At 39.8% G+C, this 24,652-nt stretch overlaps 2 protein-coding genes across 14 annotated transcripts in view; both read right to left on the bottom strand.

Annotated features, from left to right (window-relative positions):
- LOC111857616 (gamma-aminobutyric acid receptor subunit alpha-6-like) overlaps positions 1-24,181 on the bottom strand; it is a 32,758-nt gene extending 8,577 nt beyond the window's left edge. For 6 of the 13 annotated variants that reach the window (XR_002841396.2, XR_011985568.1, XM_023838679.2 and 3 more), the window contains exons 1-7: positions 23,916-24,181; positions 23,600-23,778; positions 22,219-22,286; positions 20,168-20,388; positions 18,137-18,219; positions 15,366-15,509; positions 14,694-14,846 (exon numbers count right to left, since the gene is read on the bottom strand). Coding sequence is in view for 11 of the 13 variants with exons in the window: in XM_023838679.2 (XP_023694447.2) it covers positions 14,694-14,846; positions 15,366-15,509; positions 18,137-18,219; positions 20,168-20,388; positions 22,219-22,286; positions 23,600-23,778; positions 23,916-24,001 (934 nt within the window). In the remaining 2 variants the exon portion in view is untranslated. Of the gene's footprint in view, positions 1-14,693; positions 14,847-15,365; positions 15,510-18,136; positions 18,220-20,167; positions 20,389-20,749; positions 21,353-21,748; positions 21,836-22,218; positions 22,287-23,599; positions 23,779-23,915 lie in introns of those variants that run through there. The other 7 variants (XM_072707123.1, XM_023838684.2, XM_023838688.2 and 4 more) reach the window with 7 other exon arrangements.
- LOC111841124 (zinc finger BED domain-containing protein 4-like) lies at positions 2,625-5,427 on the bottom strand. The gene is made up of 2 exons (XM_023806625.2): positions 3,597-5,427; positions 2,625-3,345 (listed from the first exon to the last, which is right to left on the bottom strand). The coding sequence occupies exons 1-2, from the start codon at positions 4,889-4,891 to the stop codon at positions 2,844-2,846; spliced, it is 1,797 nt and encodes a 598-aa protein (XP_023662393.2). The 5' UTR covers positions 4,892-5,427; the 3' UTR covers positions 2,625-2,843.
- Positions 24,182-24,652: the final 471 nt, after the last annotated feature.

Below are 24,652 nucleotides of genomic sequence, written 5' to 3'. Positions count from 1 at the left end.
GAATGGGATTATATACCTTTATAGTTTGATAAAATAACATCAGAAAAAAATATTACTTCAAAAGAATGGCAAAAGACAGACCACCTAAAACACTGTGGGGCTGTGCTGAATATATCAATTTGCTGCCTAATAAGCAGAATAAACGTTACTCAAAGCAGAACAGGACTAAATTTCAAAATAGCATTGCTTTTACAACTTATAATGACTGCAGAAACCAAATTAGTTTTTAATTATGTACATCAGTGGTTCAGAACCAGGCCTTATCTGGGAGATTTAAATGGCTCAAAACGTGAAATATGCAAGTACTGACGTTACATACATCTGCCCAGCATATACTGAGCATGTCTGTATCATATTCCCTTACGTTATTGTTCTACAATATTCAGTAAAATAACAGTCACGATTTGATAAATAGGAACCTGGTGAAAATAGTTGCAGTGAAATGATCCTTGCTTTATCACTGTTACCTTAATTCCCATTCCTACTGGATGCTGCTGTCTATTAACTAGATTATCTATTCTGCTGTTTTCATTGAGACAACACATAGTTTGATAAAATAATATATTCTGATGCCAGGTTTGAGCATATCAAACAGAATTTGTCACGTTTTCGGCTTAAAAATATTTTTGGAAAGACCTGCCTTGTTTTTAGAAAATCGTGGCGATTATGGCTATAAGAAATAACGAGTGCTGTCTACACACTCAGAAAACTGAAGAGATATCATTTGATTCAGTATGGTACCAGAAATGTGCCATCAAGACCATAGGCTCCACTGAAGGCACAGTCAGAAATGGCTTCTAATCTAAATTCAGGTCAGCTTTAGGCTGGACACAGGAAATGTGATCCTGGTACACGTTTAAAGTGCTACGTGCTTACCTGATCAGCCGGCGATGATGCTTTTTGTTCAAAATGCAGGATGTTGGACTGGATTAATAAATATTTTTTTCTGAAGACTAAATTTGCATTCAAGTTCTTAATATTCTATACCGGCCCCAATCCTGAGGTAATGTAAAAATCACAAGGTACAAATGTCTTCACTTAAGAAAAAAAGAATCTTGTCTTACTTAAACTCCAAACACATTTCTAGAAGCTACTGCCTAATGGATAATGTTTAACAAATTAACAGGATTTGTGAGAGAATGTTTTCCTAGACTCCACATCTGATATTTACTGAGTCTGGAACGAGTAAAGAAAGAGAAAATATTCAATTGTTCTTCTATATAAAGAGGGGCGGGTCCCTTCACTGTCTGAAGGGGATCAAGACCAACAGATCATAATACAGCTATTGCCTTACTTCTAAGCTCAATGCCTACCTGGAAATATCATAAGATGGTACCACTGGTGAACTGGGCTCCTACGTTCCCTGTTACTAGTGAACACACCTAAGCAGCCTCTTATTTGGTGGTGAAGTTCAGGGCGTTTCCACATTGATGAGATGTGAACGGAAAATGAAAGTGCACAGGAAGCAGGAGGGACACCATCGAACATCAGACTCTTTCTCATCCACTGCTTTCACATACCTCGGGTGCTGGAATTTTAATTTGGGTTCAAAAGAGGCTACTCATAGGGAACTCACAGCCCCGAAGAAAGACTAAGTGCTGCACAAGGTCAGCCGTGACGAGTTCTGTATCAAGCCCCCAGGGCCGAGGGAAATTGTGAAATTACTGCGAGTGAACCTCTGCCTGACTGGGAGAAAGGCATTTTTTTGTATTACATATACAAGAGTGAGAGACCTAGGGACAAGCTCTGCCTGTTTGCTGTTGCTGGCACCTCAAAGGGTGCTTGGTGCTGTTGATGTAACCTGAAAGCAGCGATGGAAGAAATGGGAAATAAAATGAGAAAGGTGACACTGATACCATCACAGTCGGAGGTTCTGCCCTTTCCTGACTGGTTTAATCTTAATCCCCACTGGTTCCCATCCAGGGTTTGACTGAGATTCTGCCCAACTCACCAACCCCTGCAGAGCCGCATCTCTCCCACCACTACAGCAGTTGTACATTACAAACAGCACCTGCAAAAGTACTTTTCCCCTCACAGGATCATTTTGCCTCTAAATCTTGTGCATACACATTGTTTCTTACTGGAACCAATAACAATTACATTTTGCAAGACACTGTCACCCTGATTTGAAACTAAAGATTGAGCTGTAAATAACATTAACCGTAATATGTTAAAATATACTGTAAAGATAACGTAAAATTGCTTCTTGAATGTGGTTTATCTTATGAATGTGGTTTAATTTATAACTATTTACCCAAATATACAGTAGAATATATACGTACCCAAGCCCTTCCCTGTGCCTCATGTCGCAACAATAATGAACATTAATATCAAAGGTTACCGATACACAAAATTCAGAAAACAGATGGTATAATGTATGTAATTTGGTAGGGATGCACCGATACCACTTTTTTGGAAAACGAGTACGAGTACGAGTACGAGTACTTGCATTTCAGTACTCGCCGATACCGATACCGAGTACTTAATAAAAACATGATTTAAATTTACAGGTAACAGCTTTAGTCATATAATTTAACAAAAAAAAACAAGAGACTAGTTTGGAATTAAGAACATTTATTTAAAATGAAAAGCACGTTGTATGCAACATATTACAGAATAAATAATTATAAAAAAAAAACAGTGACAGTGCAACTCAAGTATTTTTTTCAGTTTGTTGTAAACTCTGCCGCTTTGGACAACACAAGGGGCATTAATAAACAGCTTTTCTATTTAGTGCACAATATTTGAATAAACTAACAACATCCACCAACATAGAACTGTGGCAGTCAGTGCAACTGAGGTAGGTATTAACATCAAGTCTAAGACGACTCACTTAATGGAGCCTATTTAGAAAAAGTGAGTGGCAGGTTTTTTTTTAAGAAAAGTAGCTTTTCTGCATTATCAGCAGTCAGCCTGTTTCTGTTTTCATCTATAATGTGTGACACTGAGCTAAAAAGCCTTTCACTTTCCACAGTGCTACATGGGGCTGAGAGGTATTTCTGGGCCATTTTAGCCAAAGTGGGGAACCTGATTTTGTTGACACCCCAGTACTTCAGAGGACTGTCTTCACGAGGGCTTGGGGCCTCCCCGAGGTATGTGACAAGCTCAATGGCAGCACCTGCTGCCAGCGGCTGTGCTGCCTGGGGCTGCTCCTTAGCGATTTCTTCAAATACAGTGTCCAGACTGCTGCTAGTGCTGGCCTGGGCCTTGAACAGTTTAGCAGGAGGTTCTGCAGCTTCTGCCCGACTCCCCTCTGCCTCAGCTCTGGACATCATCTGCAGCTCCTGCTTCAGGTGCAGCTTGGCCTCCGGAGCAGTGTTGTTGGAGAAGAAGCGATCTTTATACCTGAACAAAATTCATGAATGTATTAATATGTGGAAAAATAGGACTGATTTTAGTTTCCCCTAAACCACTGTCACAAATGCCAGCCATTTGGCTTTCTGGTAGTAATAAGGAAATTTCATATTATATATATTGCATACATTTGTATTTGTGTATTTTAGTTACAAAAATATAATACAATATTTCAGATGGAAATTAATCTTACATTTAGTACTGTAGTTTATCATTGAATACCTATAGCACACAGACTTTACCTTGGGTCAAGTATGGTGGATATGAAGTACAGTGGGTTGGTCTCGACGTCACTGAAGCGCTTCTTGACAGCTGCCAGTAAGGTTGCTTTCATTGTCTTGACGCCGTGGTCCTCGTCTGTTTCTCTGTTTAGAAGTCTCACTAGCACAGTCACAGCTGGGATGACATCAGAGGCTAGTGCGTCGTAGCTGCTCACTTTTTTAGTTAGTTCCTCAAAGGGGGCGAGGATGGCAACAGTCTTCTCCATAAGAGCCCATTGGTGAGCGGTGAGATAGTCAGGGAGTTCATGCTCGGACACATACACCCCCAGCACTCGCTTTTGCTCAATGAGGGACTGGAGCATGTAATACGTGCTGTTCCAGTGCGTCTGTACGTCCTGCTGCAGTCTCTTTATTGGCTGGTTGAGCTGTCCCTGAATGTCCTCGAGGCGGGAGTAGGCTAAGGCGGAATGTTTAAAATGGCCAACTATTTTCCGCCCCACTGCTATAGCATCAGCTATGCTCCTCTGTGCTAATAATCCCTCGTGAACAGCCAGTTGGAGCGTGTGCGCGACACACGGCAGACTTGGGAGCCCTGCGTCATTCATGGCTTTAATCATGTTTTTGGCATTGTCACGAAGCACAACATGTACTGATGTTTTAGGTATACCCCATGTCTGGAGCATTTCCTCAAACACATGCGCTATAGCCTGGCTGGTGTGCGAGCCGCGGAATTGTTTCGCATGTAATATGGCTCGTTGCGGCGTGAAACTCTCGTCTATCCACTGGGAGGTTAGGCTAATTAGCGACACGGGGCTAACACTGCTTGTCCAAATATCCGTGGTGAAACTAAACGCAGAGGAGGCTTGCAGTAGGCTGTGGATATGTTTTTTCACGGAGTCGTGTAGTTTAGGCAGCTCCGTGTCAGTCATGTAGCGGCGGCTTGGGACATCATATCTGGGCTCCAGAACATGGAGGAGACGCAGGAATCCCACATTTTCTACCTCCGAGAGTGGCTGGTCACTCAATGCAATGTACTCGATAATTGCCTGTGTTATTTTCACAGCACGTGGATTGTCTCTGGACATTTTCTCTCGTCTTACAAGAGTTTGCTGCAGCGTGGGTTGTGTTGATTTAGAAGCATGGGTAAACTCTTTGTACTCGTTGTCATGTTGGGATTTTAGGTGCTTGATTAAATTACTTGTGTTAAATGCGCTACCTTTTGAGCCTCCTCTGGACAATTTCGCTGAGCACAATTTGCAGTCCGCCTTTGTTTTGTCGTCTTCATTCACTTTGAAATAGTTCCACACGGCTGACATGTCTCGCCTCGCCTTCTCCCCGCTCTGAGCTGCAGCCGGGACCTGGGGGCGGGCACTCGGCGCCTGTGATTAACCCCTTACACGCCACTCAAACATAGACATTTCTCAGACCGTGGTATCGGTCCCCGGTATCGGGGGACTTTTAACGAGTACGAGTACTTTAGAAAATGTGGTATCGAGGCCGATACCAGATACCGGTATCGGTATCGGTGCATCCCTATAATTTGGTATAATAAGCTGTAATATAGTAAAAAATTACGCAAAAAATGGTTTTGAAAGCAGAATACATGATATTGCTGTTTTACCTTAAAAGAGAACAAATAAAATATTAGCATTTATTATTATCCATCCATATTCAGGGTCGCAGGGGGTCCGGAGACTATCCAGAAGCTACGGGTGTGAGGCAGGGAACAACCCAGGATGGGGAGCCAACCCATCGCAGGGCACCAACCCATCACAGAGCAACAACCCATCACAGAGCAACAACCCATCGCAGAGCAACAACCCATCACAGAGCAACAACCCATCGCAGGGCACCAACCCATCGCAGGGCACCAACCCATCACAGAGCAACAACCCATCGCAGGGCACTAACCCATCACAGAGCAACAACCCATCACAGAGCAACAACCCATCGCAGGGCACCAACCCATCGCAGGGCACCAACCCATCGCAGAGCACCAACCCATCGCAGAGCGCCAACCCATCACAGGGCACCAACCCATCGCAGGGCACCAACCCATCACAGAGCACCAACCCATCGCAGGGCACCAACCCATCACAGGGCACCAACCCATCGCAGGGCACCAACCCATCGCACGGCACCAACCCATCACAGAGCACCAACCCATCGCAGGGCACCAACCCATCGCAGGGCACTAACCCATCACAGAGCACCAACCCATCGCACGGCACCAACCCATCGCAGGGCACCAACCCATCGCAGGGCACCAACCCATCGCAGGGCACCAACCCATCACAGAGCACCAACCCATCACAGAGCACACTCACACACTTTTAGCACCTAAGGGCAACTTGGTAGCTCCATGCTTCACCTCAGCATGTCTTTGGACTGTGGGAGAAAACTGGAGCAACCAGAGGAAACCCCACGATGACACGGGGAGAACATACAAACAGCACACATGTGGAATCATGACAGACTTGAACCCTGGTCCCAGATGTGTGTGACACCATTATTATTATTGTTGTTGTTGTCGTCACCATTATATGAATATGTCAAGCTGCCCAATCCCAGCTGAATGCCGTAGCTGAGAGAGAGCCGGACTATAGCCGTGACAGCAGCCCTCACACAAGCCAAACACTCCATACTACAATAGCAAGGCAGCTTATACAGGTGTATAGTGTCACCCTCCGGAAACAGCTATTTCCCCCCCCCCCCCATCTCCATCGAACATGAGCCACGTGTTTCTCAAATGTGAAAGAAGATTTGGCCACTTCCATGTACACAAACACCTTGTTCTAGCTGTATATCAGCACTCTATGATGTACAGTGGAAGTGTCACTTTGACAGGACATGTCTTCCTTTTAACTGGGCTTTGCCACACACTTCTGCACCCCCTGAATAAACACTCTGCATGTCGACGAGAGGCACAGGCACCTGGCAGGTAGCATTCTTCACCTCACATCTCTTGAGCTGTAGCTTTGAATCCCAGCCGATTCTGTGCATGTCAATTGTGCATGTTCTCCGTAAGCTGTATGAGTATCCTCTGTGTGCTCCAAGGCATGCAGGCAAGCAATTTGGTTATACTGAAATATCCATTGTTAGGGGTGAGAAAAAATATTGATTTTATGATTAATCACGATCCTGGTTTTGATGATTCAATATCGATTCACAAAATCCCAAGATCGATCTAGTTTATTTATGCCTTTCCCCCGTGACTTTGAAAATAAATGAGATGATTTTTACTTGTATCGGTCTTCTTATTGTATAGATGGCGCTAATTTCTTTGTTACCTCACAGTCGCCTCGTAATGCCACCTTGGTGACCTCAGTCAGGGTAATGGAGTTATTCCAAGCACCTGAATGCAAGTTAGTCCAGGCTTTATTCTTGTACCAATCATTTTCAGTGCCCTTCTTAAGCTGACACAAAATAACGTTATATAAAAGCAAAATAAATAAAACAAAATAGAAGGAAACATAAAGAGAAAACGGATAGTATTTCACTTGACTTGCTGTCAGTTATGAGAATATTGTTAATTATCCGTTTTTTCAAACGTTGTGGGTAACACTGAAGCAGATGGAGGTGACTAAACGTCTGCAGGTATAATGTATTTATTTCTGGCCAAGTACAAGAACTGGGGAGGGGAAAGTGTGGATGAAATATTTTGGTACATTCATGGGTAAGTACAAGAATAAATGTGCTTATTACTATTTATTGTCTTTCATTTTCTTATTTTCGTCATGTAATGTAATTTAAACAATTACATTGCTTTGCGTTAACGTTACAGTACTGTGCCCATTGACGTTGTTTTTATAACATAAAAAAAGGTTAAGGGGCACTTTGGGCGGATTTCTCCCCGTCAATGATGTCATAAGCGGGAGGGGGGCGTATCCCTTGTTCTAATTGGTCGAGGGCTATGTCCATATGGTATCATACATGCTTATGCCACGTGTTGCTGATAGGGGGCGTATGGTTTGGGGAGATAATGGTTGCCGTTAAACTTCAATAGAATAAAAATACATTACATGTATTTAATTAAAGTGTAATTTTTAATTACGTTTTAAGGAATAATAAAACATATAGCAGGATGAATGTAAGCTAGGGCATACACGTCCAGCGGGGTTCCGTCCGCAGTAGATACAAGCGCCCCGGAGTATTTTAAAAGGAAATGCACGTAAGCTCATTATATTTAACCGAAATGCTTAATGCATTTAAAGAATAATCCGTATTTTAAGCACAAACGACACAAGTACCAAATTTTTAAACTTTTAAACAAGTAAAGGCATGCTCAAGAGAAACACTGTCAAAAGAGCAAATGCGAAACAAGCACAAATATTTTAGCCCAAGTTTTTAAAAACGAGAAAAAGCCGTAATCAGTTTAACAGTTTTATTTCAATGTAAAATAGAAAAAGTATTTCACCAAACGCGAAGATCCATCGATAGTGGCTCTGGGTTCCGTCGATGTCACACAAACAGCAGGATCAAGGCGGCCATTATCCCGCAATGGAGCGAACCCGACATGCTGCCGGCCTGTTCAAAAGTTGCGCGTCAAATGATGATTGTCCATGGGGGGCTACACTTGGCGCATGCGCACTCACGCAGACCCCCCCATTTCAAAATGGCGGCACCGACGGCCGCCTGTTATTTCAAATATACCCTTTAACGATAACGTTTTTTAAGTAATGAAGCACTTTTCTGCCAATGTGAATAATAAAGTAAAGTGCCCTAAGCATTTCGACAACAAGAATCAAGGAATAACGCGGGTAATCCTTGTTAAAATGAGCGTACGGCATTAACCCAGAAGCGGGGTGGCTATTTGCATATGTCCCAGCATGCCGTACTGTCGTAATGTGAACAGCCTAGATATGTTTAAGGGCTGAATTCATGTGTTTTAACATAAGATGACGTCGAAGAGCCAAGTGCTGTCGGGCCTATTTGTATATGTCCCAGCATGCCGCACTGTCGTACTGAAAATAGTCACTGTCTACTAACGTTTTAAGCTAGAAATAATTCTCTTTAACATAAATGTACTGTTTTAATACACTGTTTGATATAATGTATGTGAGTAGACTAGACAATAAATTTTAGGGCTGAATTCATGTGTTTTAACAAAATGTGGTGCCGACGATCCAAGCGCTGTCTGGTCTATTTGCATATGTCCCAGCATGCACGAGAAATACTGTGTAAAAACTTTTGCTTCAAGATTCGATATGATTATGATACACTGGGTTTTTCAGGGATAGAGTACAAACTGGTGACTGTTTGGGGATATGAGGATCCTCAAGTAAAATGATTGTAATTCATGTTTTGCCAAATATCTTTTAAGTTGAAGTCCTTCTGAAACACATGTGAGTTTTATACTTGTACAATTTTATTGTCAAATATTCTTCTCAGTCAGAAGCCATATTTTCTGCTTTAAAAGAGACAGATTGGTTTTGCAATAAGGAATTATACCCATGTCTTCCTCAAATAAAAAGATTTTGGTAGACATGCCTCTGGCCTTTCTTTAGTAGTTTTCACAATTTGTTTCCAGTGACTCTGCATTTGTAAATCTGTGTTCCATTTAGAGTTTTTTAAACATCTCTCCAAATATAGAATGTTGCTACAGTATGTAGTATTTCATATCTCATTCATATCAGCCCTATCCATAGTGCGTGATGTCGAGTAAGCCTTGTGATGGACAGGTATCCTGTCCAATCCTGTGCTTCCTGGGGTGGACTCACTGGCAGCCTGAAGCCTATAGCAAGTGGTCAGACAACGAGACCATAAACAAATACAGTGGGTGCACTAGCATCTGAAGGCTCTTCTCTAAGCCAATAGGCTGAATAACTTCCTTTTGGCTGTTTTTCTCTATAACACACAATTTTCATTGTCGTGACCTACAGCTTATCCCTGATGACACAGGCTAGCGATAGCAAAACCAGGCTAAAAGTAATCCAGACAGAGGAACAAGCAGTGTTGGGAAGATTACTTTGGAAATCTAATTCGTTACAATTACAAGTTACTCTATTTAAAATGTAATAGCAGTGTAACTATTTCAATTACTATATGAAAGTAATGTAACTGATTACATTTGATTACTTTTTGATTACTTTTCTAAATTATGAATGAATATTCTCAACCGTTAACCATTTATAAATAAAACCTGGTAGTGTTTACCTTACAGCAGTACTAAACACTGACTACTGAGATGGTGGAATTAGTACAGGATTGTTTTTTTACTCAGTTTGTTAATACCCCTACCAGGAGAGAAGCCCTTCTTGATCTTGTTTTCTCTAATAACTAGGATAGGATTGGAAAATTAGAGGTTTTAGAACCATTGGACGGTAGTGATCATAACGTGGTTAAATTCAAGGTTAATTTTAGTGGCAGAAAAGCAAAGTCGAAATTAAAATATACAATGTTAGGACGGCTAACTTTAATGGTATGAGACGGAAACTAGAAACTCTAAACTGGACGGAGTTAAATAGCAAAACAGTTGAAGAGGCATGTGAATTTTTTAAAAGCACATTGTTGCAAGTGCAAGAGGACTTCATACCTGCTTCCAGCAAAACTAAATCTAGGAAACGACAACCTAGTTGGTTTACTAAGGAAATTAAGAATAAAGTCAGGAGGAAAAGGGCTCTGTTCCACAATTGGAAAATAACTAATGATTTCAAAATTAAGCAGGAGTATCTAAGTCTACAGGTAGAGTTAAAAAATAACATTAGACTGTCCAAGAGGGATGTAGAAAGAAAAATTGCATTGGAGGCTAAAGATAACAATAAAAGTTTCTTCCAATATTTTAACTCCAAAAGAGCTCTAAAAGCTGAAATTACTCATTTGCAGGATAGTAAGGGCCTTATAATTGAAAATGAAATTGATATAGTAAATGAGTTTAATGATTATTTTTTCACGGGTGTTCACAGTAGAGAACACAAGTAACTTACCACCAATGAGTACGAATACAGCGTCGTCTATGAGCAATATATGTACCGTATAACTGAGGCTGATGTGATACTAAGCCTAGCTAAACTCAAAATAAATTAATCACAGGGCCCTGATGGCATCTTACCTATAGTTTTAAAAGAGATTAGGGATATTATTAGCCAACCTTTAACTTTAATATTCCAGAAATCGTTTTCTGCGGGTGTGGTACCTTCAGATTGGAAGCATGCTAATATAACACCCATATTCAAAAAAGGGGATAGAAGTAATCCAGCAAAATATATAGGCCAATCAGTTTAACTAGCATTACTGGAAAAATAATGGAAGCTATAATCCAAGTGAAAATGGTAGATTACCTGGATGCAAATAACATTCTGAGGGATAGCCAACATGGATTTAGGGGAGGTAGATCCTGTTTAACGAATTTACTTGAGTTCTTTGAGGAAGCTACAAGTGAAATTGATCACAAAAAGGCCTACGATGTGATCTACTTAGATTTCCAGAAGGCCTTTGATGTTGTCCCCCACAAATGGCTCCTGCTAAAGCTCAAAGCTGCAGGGATTTTAGGAACTGTGGCAGCTTGGATCGAAAACTGGTTAACTGACAGGAAGCAGTGAGTAGTTATTAGAGGTACAATGTCACAATGGGTCTGCATTCATAGTGGAGTACCGCAGGGTTCAATTTTAGGACCACTATTGTTCCTAATTTACATTAATGATATTGACACTAATACATACAGTAAACTGGTTGTGGTGTAGCAGATACTGATCTAGCAGCAGAGAGGCTACAACGAGATCTGGATTTAATTAGCGATTGGGTTGATACTTGGAAGATGAAATTTAACACAGATAAATGTAAGGTAATCCATGCAGGGAGCAGAAATATAAAGTACAGATATTTTATGGGTTCCTCTGAAATAAAGGTAGCTGATTACGAGAAAGATCTCGGTGTGTAAGTTGATGCTTCCATGTCCCACTCTCGCCAGTGTGGGGAAGCAATAAAAAGGGCCAATAGAATGTTGGGTTATATCTCTAGGTGTGTGGAGTTTAAGTCAAGGGAGGTGATGTTACATTTATATAATTCCTTGGTAAGACCCCACCTAGAATATTGTGTGCAGATTTGGTCACCATACCTTAAGAAGGACATTGCTGCCTTAGAAAAGGTGCAATGGTGGGCTACGAGAATGATTCCTGGTCTTAGAGGAATGTCTTATGAGGAGAGGTTAGCTGAGCTGAATCTGTTTAGCCTTGAGCAAAGGAGACTAAGGGGGGACATGATCCAGGTATATAAGATTCTAACGGGTCTGGATGCTGTTCAGCCAAATGGCTATTTCAATATTAGTTTAAATACTAGAACTCGTGGCCATAAGTGGAAATTAGCGGGAGAACATTTTGAAACAAATTTGAGGAAGCACTTCTTTACTTGTAGTTAGAGTATGGAATAGTCTTCCTGCTAGTGTAGCGGAAACTAAAACCCTGGGTTCCTTTAAATTAGAGTTAGATAAGATTTTAACAACTCTGAGCTATTAGTTAAGTTCTCCCCAAACGAGCTTGATGGGTCGAATGGCCCCCTCTCGTTTGTAAATTTCTTATGTTCTAAATAAAATGGGTTAGCACAGTGGTAAGGCTGCATCGCCCAGAGGTTATAACTAGTTAGTGAATTTTCAAAACTCAATACGACATAGCATGTCGGGAGTGCTAATATTTGACCTAACATAAATTACCAATAACCTTACCATATTGAAGGGGGACAGCTATGGAGTTAATTTTGTGCCAAAAGAATTAATCAAAATCATTAAGTATCAGAATGAAAATATGTTTCCCAAATATCAAAAAAGTCTAATAAAATATTTTTTCCCTTCTTCTTCTCTAATTTGTTTTGCTTCTTGAATGTTTTTCTTTGCTTTTGAATTATTTTTTTTTGCTTCTGGAATTTTTTTTTGCTTTTGGAATGCTTTTTTGCTTCTGACTTTTGGCACTGTTTTAACGGGTGGGCGGGCCTTAGCAGCTTACACGTCTATTGGTCAGCTGGAATTTGGAGTGAACACGCCTTTAACCATCTGAGCACGCCCACTTCATGACGCTTCAGAACACTGCAACATGGCGGGAAGCATGGAATTGCATCTTTGCAGTTCTATAATAATGTACTTTTATTAGGAATCGGTGTATGTAACACATATTTCGTGTTCATAAAATGTCACCAACCCATCCAGTTCAGTAACTTTCGCTATTGCACCAATGCGCTGACCAGAGAAGTTTCTAGCTATTGAAAAGATGAGAGGCTAAGTCAAGTTTACCTGGGGCACCGCAGTTAAGTTAGCTTCATATTCGATATTCAGTTTTCAGGCTTTAATAACATTTAACGGAAGTAAGGTGGGGCATTTTTAATGACAGAATCGTGTGTCCAGTACACAGACAATGATGCACACCAATTATTTTTGTGCTTCAAACCATTTCGTGATTTGTGCAAAATCGTGTTAATAGCTAATATAATAGGTCCTATAATGACATGGTGGTTTAGCATTTTGGGCTCATGGTGACTGTTGCACACCCCTTTCTTTCCCAGATTGCTTTTCATACGATTTTTAATTAATTTTTGAATGTTCGAATGTATCCGTATAATGTGCAATGGGATAATACATGAATGGGTTAATAACTTTAAAACTAGATAAGACAGGCACACATCTAGTGAAGTGTGCTTTGATCAGTGGACTACAGGGAACAATTTTGCACACCCCTTGGGTTTTCAGATGATTTTTGTCTTAATAGTTATTAATTATTATATTGCATCCATTTGAAGTGCAATGGGGCAACACACTAAGGGGTTAACAGCGTCTACATTTGCAGCCTGCATTGCACAGTTAAATTTGTGCCTTTTTCCATAATGTATTGGAAATGTTTTTTATATTTCCAGCAATGGAATGTTTTCCTTGTCTGCCATTGCCTGCAACAGAAACTCAGACCGCTCCGGTGAGTTAATTAGCAGAATTGGCTGCAAATGTAGACGTGACAGGATAACCAATCAGAAGCATCGAATAGTTTCAAACTTTCGGCTGTGGAGGGAAATAGCAAAGGAGGATGTTTTGCATAAGAAAAACATGAAAAGCAATAAAAATACTGTTATTAAAGATATTAGCAAGGTTTAGCATACAATCTTATGATGTAACTAAAATTGTAATCATGAAAATTTCCATATGTAACTGTAATTTAATTACACTTTTTTCTCTAGTAACTGTAACAGATTACATGTAACTCGTTACTCCCCAACACTGGGAACAAGTGAGACCTACTGGAAACCCACACACACAAACACACTGAATCCACTAATCTCATGTTATGTATCCATTTTTTAGAATAAAGTAATCAGCTGATCAGCCTAACTCACTAGAAAACTCGACTGTGATTGAGAGAAGTAATAGCTAAGCACTAATTATAATTTTAATGCATGCAAAATTTGCATATAAAATAAAAGATGAATGCAAATGATTAAGAGTAGTAATAATGTAAATATGATACAAAGAGCAAGGAGAGAATGGATCGAGTATAATGATCTCACAGGGCCAGGAAAATAGATGAATGAATAGAAAAAATACCAAGAAATCATTTCAGAAATTTAAAGTGTTAGCACACTCATATGGCCAATGGCTACAAGCTTTCCCTGCAAACAGAACAAATCAGACAGAACTTTCTGGTCCAAAGTATCAGGTACGTTTGTGGGAACTGATGGAAAACTGCTGAGAATCCGCCTTTCGGCAGGTAATGCTACACAGGGGTGACTCAAAGACAGTGAGAGTAAATGTTTTTGAGCAACTCAAGCGCTGCTGAACTGAGTACCGGCGTTTTGGACAGTCAGCCTCGCCCTCCACCCTTAACTCTCCGTGGCTGGTGGAGACTATTAAAGCCAGAGGCTACTCAGGCAGAGGATTGGCAGACAGAAAAGCAGCAATTGAATAAGGAGCAGCCATTCTTAAAATGGTCATGGAAACACACATCTGAGGAAATTATAGGTGGTGATCAGTGGGTCTTCACAAACTTCATTTTGCTATGCTGGGCTGATTATGGAGCAGGTAATTAAGTCATTCCTTTAATTAAATTCTGAGTAGGAGGCCATATCGCATGCAGAAAACAATTTAAAAACACCATCAAACTCATGTTTTTTCCTGCTTCCCAAATATGAGTAAGGAAGGAGACATACCAAAAATAGTCCTTGCAGGAACCGATTCCTTGTTGATCCAGAAGGACACTTGGGAGAGAATCACTGTCATGATGCACGGGATGTATGTCTGAATCATGAAGTATCCCACTTTCCTCTTGAGGTGAAAATACACCGTCATGACAACATATTCCCCTAATACACAAAAAAACAGAGGTTGTCTTGACCTCATATGCATCAGCACATCATTCGAGTGTCTTAAAAATCTAGCACTATATTGAGGCAAATTTGTAAAATACAAAAGGTTTTTTTAACCTGGAATTTCAGCTTGCAGTCATTGAACCACCAGACTAATATTTAATGACAATCTAACACTAAATATTATTTTGTTTAAATATTAACACCTATTGGTTGGTTTGTGTTCATTATTAAACACACGTTTATTTAAAAAAATAAATTTTCATTTGAATAAACCTTATATCTCTCAACCCTTGTCAAATTTCCACATTATTGTCAATTAAGCTAGCATCTGAAAAAAAAGCAAATATCAGCTTCTGCTTATAATCAGCTTCTACTTTAACTGACAGCAAGTTGAGTGCATGTGCCAGGCTAAGCATGAACTAGCTATCATGACACAGGATGAATATAACGATGAAATTATATGTCCTGGCATGTTGCGCTGTCACTGTGATGTAGGGGTGGCTAGCAGGCTACCTGTAATCGATTTTACAGTCTCACTGGAGACCGTCTGTCCAACGAGATCATACTGAAGCAGGCTGGAGGACTCAGACGGTACTTCAACTGAATATTTTGGTCCTTTAGTCCAGGTGTAGATCACCTCTGTTCTGGGATATGCATCTGAGGATGAGAAGTGTGGAACACATGTGTGGTTTGCATTAGGTAAGGGCTTAATGCCGATGTAACGTCGTAATATCCATGAAATTATGGTTACAGGAGACGCAGGCAGAATAATCCCTCCTCAGAAAAGAAAAAAAGAATAAAAAAGAAACATCTGCATATATAACAGGCATCAGATATAATCAGGATTCTTTTATTACCAGATTACCAGACGAAATCAGGCTTCATCTGGGGTTTTATGAAGTCTGAAACCACAAGCTTTTTGCCAGACCTAGAAACCACTATTCCTAATGCAATTGTTAAAGTTATAAAAGAGAGAATCAGCCCCTGCAAAATGAGAAATCCTTTCATTGTAGTTTTAACAGTTTTTTGAATAAGGATTCATTTCTCTTAATTAGCTGAGATTTATACGTCTCATCAAAAGCTCTTGAGAATGTATTTGAAGAATGTTTTTTTTTCCACCCAGAGGGTCAAGTCACAAAGCATGTAATCAAAAGTTTTGTCTGGAAATGCCTCAATAGCAAAGTGCTTATTCAATAATCATAATGTCTGAGTTCTTCGTAAGTTTCTCCAGCATGTCAGGCATGGTTGAATAAAGACAAATAGAAGCTTTTAATATGCCTCCTATAAGCACTCAATCCAGAGGAGCTATTTCAAAAATACTGCCTTTGGTTTATATAATCTCCAGTAAATTCTGCTGGGACTCTTTTAAAGTAATAAAGTTCCGCAGTAGCTTAAGAGAAAATAACCGCTAAGGGTTCATAATGACAATAAAAAAAATATATAAACAGAATAAGTATCATAAATTATTGAAAAATCTTAGGTTCCTGGCTCAAATAATAACACTTATTAACTTTGTTTAGCAGACATATGGCGAGAACATTATATGTATTTTAGGGTGTTTGGATTTCCTATAAATGAATAATGTTAGCGAATTATTGTAAATTTTACTTGTTTTTGTAAATGTGTCATTTATTATAAGACTTTCATCTTGCTTTGATTTGCCTTGAATCTGGTCAGCAGTAACTACCCATGCTAAGTAACAGCCACTACCGCCTACCACAGGTTGAGGAAGAAGCCCTTTCTTCATCACTTTGGATAAAAGCCTCTTCCACTGGATTTATGAGAAAGTAAATTTAAAACTACACATAAGAATGCGGCCCGCAGCTGTTTAAATAATCACTAGCCATGACAAGCAAGGTGATAGGGAAGATAAACTGAAGCCAGGCCATTATGCGATGAGGCTCTTTTCTTTTACAAAAATCCTTGCTGTGTATTCATCCACACACAGTATCAGCATATGGATTTGAATGCACTGGGCCCTTTGCTGTACAATCACTGTAATCATAGCTCTGGATTACATTGTTTTTGCTAAATCTTTATTTATTACCGCTTTGGGAAAATGGGAAGGGTGCTACATAAAATTTAAATGAATAAAGAGTTTTAAATTATCAGAAATGTATGTACGACTGTACAATAAGGCTTCATTTTGCCACTTATACATGGTACTAACTCACAAATTAAAAAAATATATACAGTGGTACCTCAGAACTTGAATTCAATCCGTTCAGAACTCCGGATCGAATCCTAAAAAGTTCGAGTTCTGATCGAATTTTCCCCATAAGAAATAATGGAAAACCAATTAATTTTGGTTTGCCCTAAAAAATTATACCTAAATATGTTTTTTTTAGTATTTAAACACAAAATGAACCGGATAAAACAAGAGCATATACTGTACTAAACACATCTAAGCACATTTATCAAAACAGTAATTTGTAAAGTAAGAAGATAAATGTATCCAAACTATGTGTAAAGTAAAAAAAAAAACAATGTGTCCTGCCCCGATCGTCCGCTCCTTCCGTGTGCCACGCCCCCTCATTAACCCCGTGTGGAATCCCCGTGTGATCAGCTGTTTCTGGCTGTTGTCATTAGTCCTCTGTATTTAGTCCGCGTTTCAGTTTGTTTCCCCAGCCCGGTCATTGTATTGTCCGTCTGCGTTTTTCCTGCCTTACCTGTAATTAAACCCCGTATTCCCCGATATCCTGACGTCTGCGCCTTTGTCTCCTTTCCTTCCCCGATGGGCACGACAATATTATCATAATTAAATGTATTAATGGTTTATTATTAATATTAAAATAATGAATAAGAAATCTTTATTTTTAAATATATTTTATTATATAATAATAATTACTGTTACTGTCTATCATTGTCTACAGTAAATGTATTTTTTACTGTCTAAATATATCTATTCAGCTAGTGTAAACATGTACGATGCTAACACAGCGAATGCAAGGCTGAGACTGAAGCCTTAAACTTTGTTTCCGCTGAGAGACGTGCCACATGACTCATTTCCCCGCGCATATAAGTTATCTTAGGTCGGCGTTCACGGTTTGACTTCTGAGATTCAGATCGAGTTCTAGGTCATTTTTTTTCGAACTAGTTGGTTCGACTTTTAAGAAATTCGAGTTCTAATTAGTTTGAGAACTGAGGTACCACTGTATATTGAAGTATTGGGTATTGAAATATACTTTACCAGAATACTAAGCTTTTTAAGCTATATCAATTGAAATTCACATGTTGCAGTCAATGAATAATAATAAAAAAAAAACAACAACACACTGACTCACAGCTTCCAAACTTTAGGGGGCACGCATGTCCATCCATTGGGAAATCCACCAGCCTCATTGGACACTCTGCTCTGATCGTTAGTCTGGAACAAAGATGCTCAGTTATATTGAGATTTAGTTCAGCTTTATTGTTCGAGGAACACGGATTTGTTAGACTGAACATATCAACAGCACTAATGTACAACAGTAAGAATTGCAGTCAATGGGCTGCAATCATTTCAAACTAATTACAGATCATAATTTATTCTTTTGTCATCAATTTCTACCATTAGTATGCAAAACATCTGTCCTGTTTCTTTTATACTTTTATACTGTACAGCCGTGGCTGTGAGAATAACATAGATATTGATTTTCACAAGTCGGCTGCCTCAGTTTTTATGAAGCCAGTTTGCATATACTGCAGAATGTTATGAAGAGTGATCAGATGTATTGCAATTATTTGCAAAGTCCCTCTTTGCTATGAAAATGAACTTAATCACAAAAACGCCCATTTCCACTGCATTTCAGCTCTGCCACAGAAGGGCCTGCTGACATCATTTCAGTGATTCTCTCATTAACACAGGTGAGAGTGTTGATGAGGACAAGGCTGGAGGTCACTCTGTCATGCTGATTGAGTTAGAATAGCAGACTTGCTGCTTTAAAAGGAGGGTGGTGCTTTAAATCATTGTTCTTCCTCTGTTAACCATGGTTACCTGCAAGGAAACACGTGCCGTCATCATTGCTTTGCACAAAAGGGTTTCACTGGCAAGGATATTGCTGCTATTAAGATTGCACCTAAATCAATCACTTATCAGATCATCAAGTACTTCAAGGAGAGAGGTTTAATTGTTGTGAAGAAGGCTTCAGGGCGCCCAGCTGTGTAATCGGGGCACCATCAGTGCTCAGGAACAGTTATGGCAGCAGGCACGTGTGAGTGCATCTGCATGCACAGTGAGGTAAAGACTTTTGGAGGATGGTCTGGTGTCAAGAAGAGCAGCAAAGAAGCCACTTCTGTCCCAGAAAAACATCAGGGACAGACCGAAATTCTGCAAAAGGTACAGGGATTGGACTGCTGAGGACTGGGGTAAAGTCATTTTCTCTGATGAATCCGCTTTCCGATTGTTTAGGGAAGAAAGATTGTCCAGAGAAGAAAAGGTGAGCGCTACCATCAGTCCTGTCTCATGCCAACAGTAAAGCATCCTGAGACCATCCATGTGTGGGGTTGCTTCTCAGCCAAGGGAGTGGGCTCACTCACAATTTTGCCTAAGAACACAGCCATGAATAAAGAATGGTACCAAAACATCCTCCGAAAGCAACTTCTCCATACCATCCAGGAACAATTTGGTGATGAACAATGCCATTACCAGCATGATGGAGCACCATGCCATAAGGTAGAAGTGATAACTAAGTGGCTCATGGAACAAAACATTGACATTTTGGGTCGATGGAAACTCCCCAGGCCTTAATCCCAATGAGAACTTGTGGTCAATCCTCAAGAGGCAGGTGAACAAACAAAAACCCAGAAATTCTGACAAACTCCAAGCATTGATTATGCAAGAATGGGCTGCCATCAGTGAGGATTTGGCCCAGAAGTTGATTGACAGCATGCCAGGGTGAGTTGTATAGTTCTCGAAAAATGAAGGACCAACAATGCAAATATTGACTCTTTGCATAAACAATGTAATTGTCAATAAAAGCCTTTGACACCTATGAAATGCTTGTAATTATACTTCAGTATATTATAGAAACATCTGACAAAAAAGATCTACAAACACTGAAGCAGCAAACTTTGTGAAAACCAATCCTTGTGTCATTCTCAAACCTTTTGGCCATGACTGTATGTCTCGCAGGGCAGGAGTGGAATCAAAAAATCAGCCCTGGAATTGGGGGTCCCCCACAATAAATTTTGGCAGTGCACATACCCAACGGCCAGTCCTGATGCCCAATCTGAACCAATGAATATATGCAAACTGACTGGATAGTTACTGACTTTCAGAGAGACACTATATACTACTGAGCTAGTGAAGTGACCTTGCTTTTAACCAGTGTTACCTCATGGTGTACAAGATTGTGCCATTTTTCATGATGCGGAAAAGTTTGTTGGGGGCAGTCATGTTGTGGGCGACAGATCTTTTGCCATTCCGGAAGAAGGTGTCTGGGGTCCACACCTTGGTGACCATGAGGTTGTTGAGCCGGAGGATCTCCATGGGACCCTCAAAGCTCAGCCTGCGATCCACCCATGTCTGGCGGAAAAACACATCCATAGTGTACTCCTAAAACAAAAAAAACATTGCAATAACCATTACAGTGTGTGTGTGTGTGTGTGTGTGTATGTGTGTTTAAATATATATATTTCTTCAATATACACCAATCAGCCATAACATTAAAACCACTGACAGGTGAAATGAATAACACTGATTATCTCATTACAATGGCACCTGTCAAAGGTGCCATTATATATTAGATATTAGGCAAGTGAACATTCAGTTCTTGAAGTTGATGTGTTGGAAGAAGGCAAAATGGCCAAGTGTAAGGATCTGAGTGATTAATACAACAGCCAAATACTGATGGCTAGATCACTGGGTCAGATGATCTCCTGTGAGGTGTTCCCAGTATGCAGTGATCAGTACCTACCAAAAATGATCCAAGGAAGGTCAACCGGTGAACTGGTGAGGGGGTCATGGGCACCAAGGCTCACTGAAGTGTGTGCGGAGCTAAAGCTGTAGCCCACCTGGTCTGATCCCGCGGAGGAGCTACTGTTTCATAAATTGCTGAAAGGGTTAATGCTGGCTATGATAAAAAGGTGTCAGAAGACACAGTGCATCTCAGCTTGCAGCGTATGGGGCAGCACAGCCACAGATTGGTCAAAGTGCCCATGCTGACCCCCGTCCACCACCGAAAGCACCGATAATGGGCAGGGGAACATCAGAACTTAACAACGGAAAAAATGAGAGAAGATGACCTGGTCTGATGAGTCACATTTTCTGTTGCACCATGTGGATGGGCAGAAGCGTGTGCGTCATTTACCCGGGGAGAAGATGGCACCAGGATGTACTATGGGAAGAATGCAAGCCGGCGGAGGTAGTGATGCTCTGGGCGATGATCTGCTGGGAAACCTTGGGTCCTGGTATTCATGTGGATGTTACTTTGACACATACCACCTACCTAAACATTGTTGCAGTACACCTCTTCATGGCAACAGTATTCTCTGATGGCAGTGGCTTCCTTCAGCAGGATAATGCACCCTGCCACAATGCAAAAATTGTTCAGGAATGGTTTGAGGAACATGAAAAAGAGTTCAAGTTCTTGACTTGGCCTCCAAAATCCCCAGATCTCAATCCGACTGAGCGTCTGTGGAATGTGCTTGACAAACAAGTCCGATCCATGGAGGCCCCACCTGCTGCTAATGTCTTAATGCCAGATACCACAGGACACCTTCTGAGGTCTTGTGGAGTCTCGAGGGGTCAGAGCCTAGGGGGTCTACACTATGTTATGCAGGCGGTTTTAATGCTATAGCTGATCAGTGTATAGTGCTGTACACAAGAAAGGAGAATCGAAAGAACAGTATGAGATGAGATTTTTTAATATCATTTTAATCAAAAAATGTTTCGCAAAAAAGCTGTCACAGAGTACCTTATGCCTAGTCGACTCCTCCACAGCACGTATGCTTGTAATGCACTATTTGGCTCAGTTGTATGTTGCTTTGGACAAAAGTTTCTGCTAAAAATAAATGTAATGTAAATGAAAATAGTGTATGTACCGGAACCAAATTTAACTCATGCATGCAAAGTTTTTTCATAATTTGTTTTTCCATAAATGCAAACTTTTTTTGTTGTTGTATGATTTAACATAGAGATAGCCATTTGAATGCAACTAATCTGGACCTTGCAAAGCTACAAATAATACAGTTATTATGGAACTAAAAACATAATAACGTTAATATAAGGTTAAAAACTTACAGTATAAATACTTCTGTATTGACCTTATTTGAATAGCAAAAAAAAATTTTCCTGCGTGCAGTTGAACGGAACAGAAACAGGTTAAATTCCATAAAAAATATTAACTTTACCTTGTTTACTGAAATTTCTTGCTCCAACACTTACCATTTCAACATCTGAAACAGGGCCAAAGCTGGTTACATATATATCTGTATTAACTTCGGTGACTGGACCTAAGAAAACAATATTAAAATATCATTGCTAATTTATCTCTGTTAAGATATAAAATTGAATCTTTCATCCTCATTCATGTTTGCAGGTTTTTCTTTAATTTCAGACAGATTCTATTTAGCATAGCCCATAGAATGGGCATATCATAGATGGCAAAGACGTGATTTTATTAATTCACGTTCTAATTTATAGAACTGGCCTTATTATACTCTGTTGCTATTTTCGATTTGGTTACTATTTCAATACTCATGAAAGGCACTGTCGTTATGTCCTTATACACATAAATTACTTTGCATAAGAGGAAGGCAGCATTAATGAACATGGTCAGGAAACTTATATAATTTTATTTCAGAAAATCAAAACTACATACTAGATATATATTCTCAATTTTAAAATCATTAGCTGATCATGCACATAGAAAAATAAGTTACAAATGTGGTTAAACCTAAACTACTGATCAGATATTTTAATACCATATTTTACCGTCGTAACCAAAAATATTTCGTTATACCTTGTTAAATTCCCTAGTCTCCTAGGCAACCAACTGTATGTTGCTAATAAATTAACGTTATTTGTGTTACATGTCCTGCCTTTATTGCACGGATGTACTGTAGCAGATGACAGTGGAAGACTTCGAAAAAATGAAAAGAATGGCTCGTGCCATTAGAAGAATTGACTGCGTCACTGCTGAGCGCGAGCATCGCTGTTGTGTTTATTGCTACAAAAGTTTATAAACAAACAAACAGGGTGTTTATACATCTCTTATGAGCTTACGTGCGTCTTTTCAAGATAATGCCAGAAACATTCCCAGACACACGTACCATAACAACACACAGACTCATTATCAACCGAACTATGCAAGCTATTTATAATTTAGCAAAAATATGCAAGCTTTTAGGCAATCTTGTCAACGCGCAATTTTTGAATAATATGCTGGTTTTCGTACATGTCTGTTAAGCAGTAACACAGCGGATATCCAATCCGGGAAGTAATTATAGTGGCAACACAAAAAAGACGCATCGCCGCGGTTAATTGTTAACAACACACACATACCAAACTGAACGTCAGGTTATTAGCACCCTATTGCACAGGAAAAAGCACATTTTTGACATTAGAAGACACCAGTGTCAATCATTAAATTCGCAGCCTCCACACAATAGTAGTTTTACACCCTATAAAATCATTTACTTAAAATCATATATATCAGCCAGTATTCGCTTTTTACCGTAGTTTCATAATATAAGCGATCGCCAGTTGTACCTTTATTAATTCCCGGTTCTGACACAGATTTACCAACAATCAGAAAACTGCTCACCTCCAAATCCGGGTCGCAGCCTGTTGTCATAGCCGTCCAAAAGTCGGTCTAAAATACGTGTGAATTTTTCAGGATACAGTTTCTCATCGTTTATTGTCTGTGCAGAGGCTCCCCTTACGATCCAAAGAAGGTGCAGGATAAAGCGCAATGTGTTACAAAAGACTAACCACCGCTTGTTGCTGTGAACAGAAAATTATACATTAAATATGTTTCCAATTTTTACTACTCCTGCAAGCGTTATTCGTGCAGCTGCAATACCGGCGATGAATTTTCTGTAGAGTATATAATCTCAACATTATTGTGCTTCAGTACTCACCAGACAGTTATGCAGATCAAGTACAAGAGTGTGTAAATACAACTGAGGGGTATCGCAATGACCATCTCCGTTTTGACAGAGACCATCTTTGCATGCCATACTTTAAACCTTCTTCACATTTCCAAATGTTTGGTCCTGGTGAACTGACTGAAATCAACAGGGCAGCTGCCGTGTACAAGTCTGCATTTCTGTCATTCGTTTTTGCAGAAGATAAGTCCGCCCCGCTCATCTAGCCAATTTAGCCCGCTTGTGGCGGCCAAACAAACATGCCCCAGCCAGTTACACCCCCTAAAAGCACCATCTTTTCAAAAGACCGTATTACTTCTAAGATCGACAGACCCTTAAGAGTACATGAAGAGTACAAGCAAAAAATGTGCATAAAACGTAAAAAGCAATGTCAAAGTAGAAAATCCAGTGTCGTTTCAGAGTACCACGAACGATTAATATTGGTTTCGTATCCAAAATCAGTTATTTCTATTCAAATTATACATTTAAAATCGTTTCAAACATTCAATTCCTTAAGATGTATCAAAATGATTGCGTGTCATGCAAAACAAAAGCAAAGCTAAATATCTTTTCCGAAAAGATTTATTATAAAAGCATGTATTGTATCAATTGTCCATTAATAGTTACATTTCCATAGGTGCTATTTGTGTGTTTAAATATTGCACATACTGTGTTGGAGTAATCGCTTATGCAGGTATTGTTTTATGGTTAGTAAAACACATTGAATAATC

The sequence above is a fragment of the Paramormyrops kingsleyae genome, chromosome 25 (assembly GCF_048594095.1).
Source record: "Paramormyrops kingsleyae isolate MSU_618 chromosome 25, PKINGS_0.4, whole genome shotgun sequence".
Taxonomy (NCBI): Eukaryota; Metazoa; Chordata; class Actinopteri; order Osteoglossiformes; family Mormyridae; genus Paramormyrops; species Paramormyrops kingsleyae.
Note: the sequence above shows the minus strand (reverse complement) of the source record. Positions and strands in the feature narration are given on the sequence as shown.